This window comes from Rattus norvegicus, chromosome 5, assembly GCF_021556685.1.
Source record: "Rattus norvegicus strain SHRSP/BbbUtx chromosome 5, alternate assembly SHRSP_T2T, whole genome shotgun sequence".
Taxonomy (NCBI): Eukaryota; Metazoa; Chordata; class Mammalia; order Rodentia; family Muridae; genus Rattus; species Rattus norvegicus.
This window is the reverse complement of record NC_141538.1, coordinates 81,675,981-81,685,000: the sequence shown is the minus strand read 5'-3', so window position 1 is coordinate 81,685,000 and position 9,020 is coordinate 81,675,981. Positions and strand designations below refer to the sequence as shown.

The 9,020-nt window shown below is 44.2% G+C and overlaps 1 protein-coding gene and 1 pseudogene across 10 annotated transcripts in view; one reads left to right on the top strand and one right to left on the bottom strand.

Moving 5' to 3' along the window:
• C5h9orf43 (similar to human chromosome 9 open reading frame 43) overlaps positions 1-9,017 on the bottom strand; it is a 25,072-nt gene extending 16,055 nt beyond the window's left edge. For 2 of the 9 annotated variants that reach the window (XM_087550516.1, XM_087550520.1), the window contains exons 1-3: positions 8,757-9,017; positions 1,360-1,512; positions 1,104-1,248 (exon numbers count right to left, since the gene is read on the bottom strand). In XM_087550516.1, coding sequence (XP_087406642.1) covers positions 1,104-1,248; positions 1,360-1,510 — 296 coding nt within the window. In that variant the 5' untranslated portion in view covers positions 1,511-1,512; positions 8,757-9,017. 9 annotated transcript variants of the gene reach the window in all.
• Positions 65-518, top strand: LOC100910017 (60S ribosomal protein L31-like; annotated as a pseudogene). The gene has a single exon (XR_015620934.1). The product of XR_015620934.1 is annotated as a 60S ribosomal protein L31-like (transcript).
• Positions 9,018-9,020: the final 3 nt, after the last annotated feature.

The following is a 9,020-nucleotide window of genomic DNA, read 5'->3' as shown; positions in this document are numbered from 1 at the left end:
CACTTAAAAAATTCATTTGCGGTACGGCTATGCGACTTTCCATCCCACAATCCCTCGCGCCCTTCCTTTCCAACTTGGGCCCGGCAGAATGGCTCCCGCAAAGAAGGGTGGCGAGAAGAAGAAGGGCCGTTCTGCCATCAACGAGGTGGTGACCCGAGAATACACCATCAACATTCACAAACGCATCCATGGAGTGGGCTTCAAGAAGCGTGCTCCTCGGGCACTCAAAGAAATTCGGAAATTTGCCATGAAGGAGATGGGAACTCCAGATGTGCGCATAGACACCAGGCTCAATAAAGCCGTCTGGGCCAAAGGAATAAGGAATGTTCCGTACCGCATCCGAGTACATTTGTCCAGAAAGCGTAATGAGGATGAGGATTCACCAAACAAGCTCTACACACTGGTAACTTACGTGCCTGTTACCACATTCAAAAATCTACAGACGGTCAATGTGGATGAGAACTAACTGCTGAATGTCAAATAAAGTTACAGAATTGCCTCCCAAAAAAAAAAAAAAAAATTCATTTGCCCAGTACTTCAGATTGTGACTATATTTGGAGACAAAATCTTTAAAGACATAACTAAGGTTAGATGAGGTCCTGTGGGTGGGTCCTTATCCAATAACACTAATATGTTTATAAAAGGAAATTAGGGTTAAGACACAGCAAGAGCAAGGGCCACAAGAAGACTGAGGGACATGATGCCATCTCTTAGGAGAGGGGCCCAGAAAGAAATAACTCTCTGACTCCCGATTTCAGACTTTGAGCCTTCAGAACTCTGGGACAATGAGTTTCATTAGCTATATCACCCAGCAACAGTACTTCACAATGGCAAACCAACGAAGCTCCAAACCCCCGTGCCCCTGGAACACAAGTTGGCAGTTCCCTTTGGGTTCCTCTCCCCATTCACTGCTTACTTGGCTGTTTTGTTTTTAATACTACTAGAGATCAAACCTAAAGCCTCGTGCGTGCTGAGCTACATCCCCAGGCCTTGGTGTTTTCTTCTCAGTGTAGCCTTCTCAGAGGCATCTCTGTGGATAAGAGAAATGCACACGTGGGATCTGGAAACACAGTGTGCTAAGGAAAGACTCCGTGATAATTTACCTTCCATGACATTTGGAGGCTGGTTTCAACAATAAAGAACGTTCCTTAGGGAAGGTAAATTCTGATGCTTGACGCTGAACCACCCTCTTCTTGGCCCACAAGCAGGTATCCATGATATTTACAACAGTGAGTGTCGGGAGTTTATCTGAGAAAGGAAGTCAGAGCAAAACATGTAAGCTACTGCTTGGAGAAAAGAAACCAAACAGAAAGAGTGTAAGGACTTTGTGGAGGAGGAGACAGAGGTTAGCTAACTCACCTTCAGATTCCCAGGGAGATTTGCTGGATGTGTCTAGGATCCTAGGATGGCCCCTCTCAATCCGTCGGAGAGATGCCCAACATTGTGGATGCTGACAACCTGCTAAGGTACAGACGGCTTCATCCCATTGGGACTCGTCCACCACTCTCATAGCTATAAAAAGGTTAAGACAAAGTTCAACCTTGTAGCAGAGAATTAGCAGGCAGACACTAAGGGGTTGTTACTTTTACACATTAGACTGTCACGCCATCCAGACTTCAACTTAAAATAAAGCCATAGACTCTCTATCGAATCCATTTAAGTAAATGGTGGTCACACAAAAAGAAAACAAAGAGCTGAAAAGCAAATATGAAGGTACCATGAGCTCAAATGGCAAGTCTAGGAGACTGTCTGCAAAATCCCTTCTACATGGCCACGTACAGTCGAGTGACATGAGACGGACCCATTCAGCCTCAGTGTCATCTAGAAGATGACAAGTCTGTTTCAGTAACTACAGCAAAGACTTTACAGACATCTGAAAGCTTGCGTAGTGCACACCTTTAGTCCCGTGCCTGAGCAGACAGAGGGGCAGGAAGACCTCTGAGTTGGAGGCCAGCCTTGTTTATAGAGACAGTTCCAGGACAGCCAGGGCTACACAGAGAAACCAAAACTAGCCAGATGGTGGCACACACCTTTAATCCCAGCACTTGGGTGGCAGAGGCTGGTGGATCTTAAGGTTAGACCAATCTACAGAGCGAGTTCAGACAGTTAGGCTGTATAGAGAAACCCTGTCTTGAAACAAACAAACAAACATGCTTGATGCTCAATGGGTGGGGGGGGTGGGGGGGTGAGGCACACCTTAATGTAAGGGGGAGAGGTTCTGTCGCTAAGGTCTGGTTCCCCAGTTGGTTCTTGACTTGTCAATAAAGAAGGCCAGGGGCCAATTGCTGGATGGAATGTACAGCTGGGTTTCCAGTTCCAATGAGAAAAAGGTGATGCAGGGAAAGAGAGAGGGGCTTTCTCTGTCATGCTTTGGAATGAGAGGCAAACAGCAAACATTTAAGATCTCTGGGCAGCTAAGGCCTGCGGTTTCTGCTACAGGCAGGTGGCCAAAGATGTTTAATTTAATTTAAACAAGGATATTTGATTTAATTGGAACAAGCCCCTAAGTTTAGGTCAGAAGGAGAGATGGAGATTATAAATTGGTCTGAGCATGCCTTTCCAGTTAGGAGATATCTGTGTTCAGCAATTGTGCCATGATAGGGAAGCTGTAAAGTGACAGAGTGTGTGTCCTTTATCCAAGGATTCAAGGTTCTTGGGTGGGGCTGGCAATGAGACCCCTCCCGGAGCAAGGGTATGGGGGGTTGGGCTGGAGGAGCATAAGGTAAGTAGAAAAGGAGAGCTGGCAGTAGCTGATCCTGGAAATAAGCCAGGTGGAATGGAAGGGAGCCAAGAGGGGCCAGAGCACAGCAGCTCTTGGGTAGAGGTAGTATAGTGATTTGTAAAACTACATGCAACACCTTCATCCTAGGATTTAGGGGGCAAAAGGAATTGGATCTCTGTGAGTTCAAGGGCCAGCCTGGTCTACATAGTTAGTTCCAAGACAACCAGAGCTACATGGTGAGACCCTGTCATCTAAAAAAAAAATCATTTTTGATCCAATAATTTAAACTAACTGTCAGAGCCAAATGCTCATACAATCCCAGTGGCCAAGGAGACTGAGGTAAGATGATTAATAGGAGTTTGATGTCAGCCTAGGCTACATAATGTGTTATGAGCTATAGTGTGGGATCTTTGTCTCAAACAAAACAAAACAAAACAAACACACACACACAAAACAAACAAAACAAACAAACAAACAAAAAACCCACAAAAGCAGAGCCAGGGAAATGGTTCGGTGAGTAAAAGCATTTGCCAGCAAACCTGATAATATAACCAATGCACACGGTTGAAGGAGGCAACTGACTCCTGCAAGCTGTTCTTCTGGTTTATACACACACACACACACACACACACACACTCATACACACACATACACACACATATACACATATACACACACATACATATACACACACATACACACACATACACGCACACACACACATACACATACACACACTCACACATATACACACATACACACACACAGGTAGGGAAGAGAGAGAAGGAGAGAAAGGGAGGGACAGGGAGGAGAAGAAGAGTGGGAGGAAGAGAGAGAGAAATATGAATTGATATTAAAAATGGGGAAAAACAACAGGACTGGGAGCTGGCTCAGTGGCTGTGCAAGTGCAAGCATGAGGACCTGACCCCAGCTCCCCAGCTGAACCCACATAAAAGCCAGGCATGGCATTGAACCTATAACCTCAGCACTGGATAGACTGAGGGGGATCCCAGGGCTTGCTGGTCAGCTAGTCTAACCACACCGGCAATCTCAAAGTTTAGTGAGAGACCCAGTTTCTTCAAGAAGTAAGATGGAGGGGCTGAAGAGCTGACTCAGCGATTAAGAGCACTGGCTACTCTAGCAGAGGAGTTCAATTCCCAGCACCCACATGGCAGCTCACAACTGTCTGTAACTCCAGTACAGGCAATCTGACACCTTCATACAGACCCACAGGCAGGCAAAAGTCTAACGCGTTTAAAGTTGAAAGAATGAAAGAAAGACAGAGAGAGAGGGAGGGAGAGAGAGGAAGGGAGGAAGGGAGAGGGAGGGAGGGAGGGAGAGAGAAATGAAATACAGACAGTGGAGAAGGGATTAAGGAAGACACTCAGTGTTAATTTTATATAATATATAATATTAATAATATATGTATTTGCATGGTCAAAGGTACTTGCACACACACATGTGCATTGTAAACACATACATGCACATATAAAATGAAAAAATAAAAAATAATATCAGCATCCTTTTACCCTTCATTTATCAATACAAAATGTTACCATCTTTGAAAAGTCTTACTAAATTACAACCAGTAGAGACAGGCACAGAACTTTAATTCCAGTATTCTAGGTGGCAGAGGCAGGCAGACCTCTATGAACTCAGAGCCAGTATAATTTACATAGCAAGTTTCAGGCCAGACAAGGCTGTAGAGTGAGACCCCATATCCAAAAGAAACCACCAACAAAAACTTAAAAGCAATGAAGTCGCAGAAGGGCTATTTAGCTGGTCAAGCCTTTGAAGACTTTCCTCACTTTTCAAACACTGTAATCATCACAAAATGCCCATGCCCTGTGAGTGGGTTTGCTCAGACGGCCATTAACTTTTCATCTCCTGGCTGTTGGCCTTAAGTAACCTCACCCTCCTCAGCCTATTTCCTCATAGGGTCCTACATAAGATTGTAGGGAGCCTGGAGAGATGGCTCAGTAGTTAAGAGAACTAACTGGCTGCTCTCGCAGGGAACCTGGGTTTGATTCCCAGCACACACGTGGTGGTTCACAACCTTCTGTAATGTCAGTTCCGAAGGATTAGATACCCTCTTCTGACCTCCACAGGCACTGTATGTGTGGTACATATATGCAGACCAAACATAAAATAAATTTTATGTGATACCCATAAAATAAAATTTAAAAATTTAATTGTAGGAATACACAGACTAACACACATGCATGCACGCACACATGCACATATCAACAATTAAATGAAAAGAGAGGGGAATAGCAGGACACCGGGGATCTGAAGGAGAAAAATGGGAGAAATGTGGGGCTCTGATTAGGAAGGGAAGGAAAATAAATACAGGTGGAGGAAGGATAAAATAACAGAATGTCTAAAATAGTCACAAGGAATCATACTTTTACTATCTACCTAAAAATACCTATAATACGCAGCCATCTGGGCTGAGAGTGCTCCCTGTAGGAGCCACAGACTGTCTAAGAAAAACACACCAATCATGAGAAGCTGTTGGTCAGGGTTGTCCAGGAGACTCCCAAAACATTATAGGCTATTACTATTGCCCTTGGTCACCCCCAAAGGAGGGAAGTAAGTCCCTATTACTTAAGACACAATACACTTCAGACGAGAGGTTCAGATTAACATGAAAGTCTCCTCCCCTGAGGACTGCCTATCATAGTACCAGAAGGTGTTACTCAGGCTTCCAAAGGAGGGAAGCAACCAACAGTACTACCCAGCTATGACGCCTACAAACCACATCAATGACCAGCATGGTGCCATAACTCTAAGGTTGCAACAGAGGCATGCATACCTGGTGGGAACCAACAACTCTAAAAGATCTTAAGACCCTGCTCAGCACGTGGGAAATCATGCCTGGTACTGAAGTCTTGTCATCTAATCCGGAATAGTGAAGTCATGGATTTTTTTTTTTTTTTTTGGTTCTTTTTTTCGGAGCTGGGGACCGAACCCAGGGCCTTGCGCTTCCTAGGTAAGCGCTCTACCACTGAGCTAAATCCCCAGCCCCTGAAGTCATGGATCTTAAAGGAGAACCTACAACCATGCATTTACTAAACCAGCGCAATCCCCAACTACACTCTAAGTATTCGTCCTTTTACCCACAGAAGTGCGGTCCTCACCCCTCATGAAGGAAACTTCTCTTTGCATTTGGCAGAGATTGTTACTGAGAACAACAGCCAATCAAACTGTGGTTATAAAGCCCTGTCCCGACGGGTACATTGACAACACATTTCCTACAGCCCAGGCTCAGGGACTACACTAGAAGATGATAAGGTGACAGGAGCCAGGGGAGCACGGGTTTTGCTGTGAGGCTGTAAACTTCAGAAGCTACGCCCACGTAGCCCCACCAACATAATTGCCTAAACATGAGCTGACCAAGGACAGCACCATCAGACATGCTCACAGGGAAGGAAAGCGGAGGAGGCCAACCCTAGATAAAGAACCACAGGAGATTGAGGAATGCCGGGATCTGAAGAAAGTTTGCCCAGGGAGAAGGGTCATACAAACTGATCATCCAATACCAAATGGTCAGCCCTGAAGACATACATACAAATAACATTATTCTGACTTAACGGTGTGTGTGTGTGTGTGTGTGTGTGTGTGTGTGTGTGTGTGTGTGTGAGAGAGAGAGAGAGAGAGAGAGAGAGAGAGAGAGAGAGAGAGAGGGAGAGAGAAACAACAAAGGAAAAGAGGCAATGAATTTGAAAAAGAAGGGAGGGGTACATGAGAAGGGTATGGAGGAAGGAAAAGGAAGGGGAAATGATGTAATTATATTATGATCTCAAAAATGTTTTGATTAATTTTGTAAAAATTGTACACGCAGGCTGGAGAGATGGCTCAGCGGTTAAGAGCACTGACTGCTCTTCCAGAGGTCCTGAGTTCAGTCACCAGCAACCACATGGTGGCTCACAACCATCTGTAATGGGATCCAATGCTTTCTTCTGGTGTGTCTGAAGACAGCTACAGTGTACTCACATACATGAAATAAATCTTTAAAAATATATTTAAAAAACTGTAGACGCGGGTTGGGGATTTAGCTCAGTGGTAGAGCGCTTGCCTAGCAAGCACAAGGCCCTGGGTTCGGTCCCCAGCTCCGAAAAAAAGAAAAAAAAAAAAAAAGAAAAAAGAAAAAAACTGTGGACGTATCACCAACCCCTACATATGACATGTAACAAGTACCCAGTAAATATTACCAGGCTAGGGAGATGCCTTAGTAACTAAAGCATTTGGAGGGCAAAGCATGAGGCCCTGAGTTCAAATATCCAGAACCCACATAAAGCCAGGCACAGCGGACATCTGTGATCTCATTGCTCCTACTATAAAATAGAAAGCAGAGAATCCTCTGAAGCTTGTGGGCTAGCCTGCAATAAGATTCTGTAAACAGCCAAAAAGAGATCCTCTTTTAAGGTAGAAGGCAAAGAAAGACCAACTTCCAAAGTTGTCCTCTGACCTCCACATCAGCACCATGTGAATGTTCATGCTCACACATATCTATGTACACACACTATACATAGAGAGAGACAAGTAAATGAAATTATACTAAGCTATTATCAATCTCCCTTTTAAAGATGCTATGCAGTCACTACGACTACCTTATTGCTCCTAATATATAATTATATTTTATCCCTTTATTTGGTGGGCATGGGTGCCATGGTACACACAAGGAGGTTAACAGGAAGGCCATCCTGTAATGAACCCAGAGACTACACAGCTCACTGAGCCATCTCACCCTGTCCCCTTTTTAACTTTTTTTTTTTTCCGGAGCTGGGGACCGAACCCAGGGCCTTGGTTGCTAGGCAAGCGCTCTACCTCTGAGCCAAATCCCCAACCCCCCCCTTTTTAACTTTTAAGGACAGTGTCCTTTTCTTCTTCTATTTATACTTATTGACTGTCAAATATATGAGAGGACCTGTTTGGGACATAGAGAATAGCAATAAACAAACACTTGGTTCTAAACAGCTTCTAATTTAAATTAGAGATAGGGATCTAGTGGCCTGGGCTGCACCTGGCCTAGGAGTAATTTATCTTGGCAGGCACTTTTAGCCCATGTCTTAAAAACTGAAATGGTCCTATAATGTTAGATTTCTGGCTTTTCTCCTAGATCAAAATGCCTGACAGCACCAGTTCTAGCTAAATGGTGGCTGGAACTAAGGCTTATGACATCCTTAAGACAGGCCTGTTCTAAGTGCAGAATTCTCTCCATCAGAACAATCCCTTAGCATCATCACCCTAAAACTGTTGGATCGTTTTGTTTTGTTTCTCCAAATAGAAAAATGTTTCTTTGTAACGTCTCCATTAAAAATAGGAAAAAGTCTTGGAACATGTTTCAAGAAAAAAAAAAAGAAAGAAAAATTAAGAAGGAAATAAGCATTAGTTCTCAGGAGTATTTTTTTTCTGTGCTTAATATGAAAATTATACAACTTAAAGCGACATTGTAAATGTTAACTCAAGTGATGATGATTTTGATAAGAAAAATGTAAGATGACTCACTTAATGAATTAAAAAATACTTTAACACGGGTTTTTGAATGAGAATACAATGCATTATTCTTACAGTCAAATGCTTTTCGCCCTTTCATTACCGAACCAGTCCGAATTGAGCTGCGAAGTCTCATCAAGCTTTTGAGATTGCCCAGGTTACTGCTGTCCGAATAATAGCATTTTTTTAAACGAAATTTTAGATAAAAGTTATTCTTAATACAATTATCACAAAGTTGTGAAGGGAATGAAATTAAAGATGGACAATTCTAATGCATAATTCGGTGTAGTAGAATTGAATGAAAAGCTACACTGAGTTCCGGAAAAAAAGGGATGGGGAGGGCCACTCAAGTGTCCGTAGTCCGCGATTTCGCGGGATCAAAGCAGATTCCAAAGGGCTGTGTTCTGAGCCTCTGGGGGCGGACAATACTGAGATTGCGAAAGCACTCCCAAGTCTTGGCCCCGCCCACTTCTTCTAAAGGCCCCGCCCACTCGTCGGTCCCAGTCCTGCCTTGTCGGGCTCAGTCTACGCCTACCCCTTCCAAACTAAGCACCAGGCCGCACGGTTGCCTAGCAGCGGCGCACGGCACGATGGGAGAATAGACGGAAACCTCAGAGAGTCAAACTTAGTTTAGTCCGAAAGCTCCAGCGATGTGTAGTAAGAAACAAGCCTGGAGTGGAACGTCCAGGATGCGGTGGAAGCGGATGGAAACCTCAATGGTCCGAAACAACTGCGACATGGAAAAGCTGGGCTACCCTGGAGACTTGTGGCGGGGTTGATGTAGCAGAGAAGTTGTGGT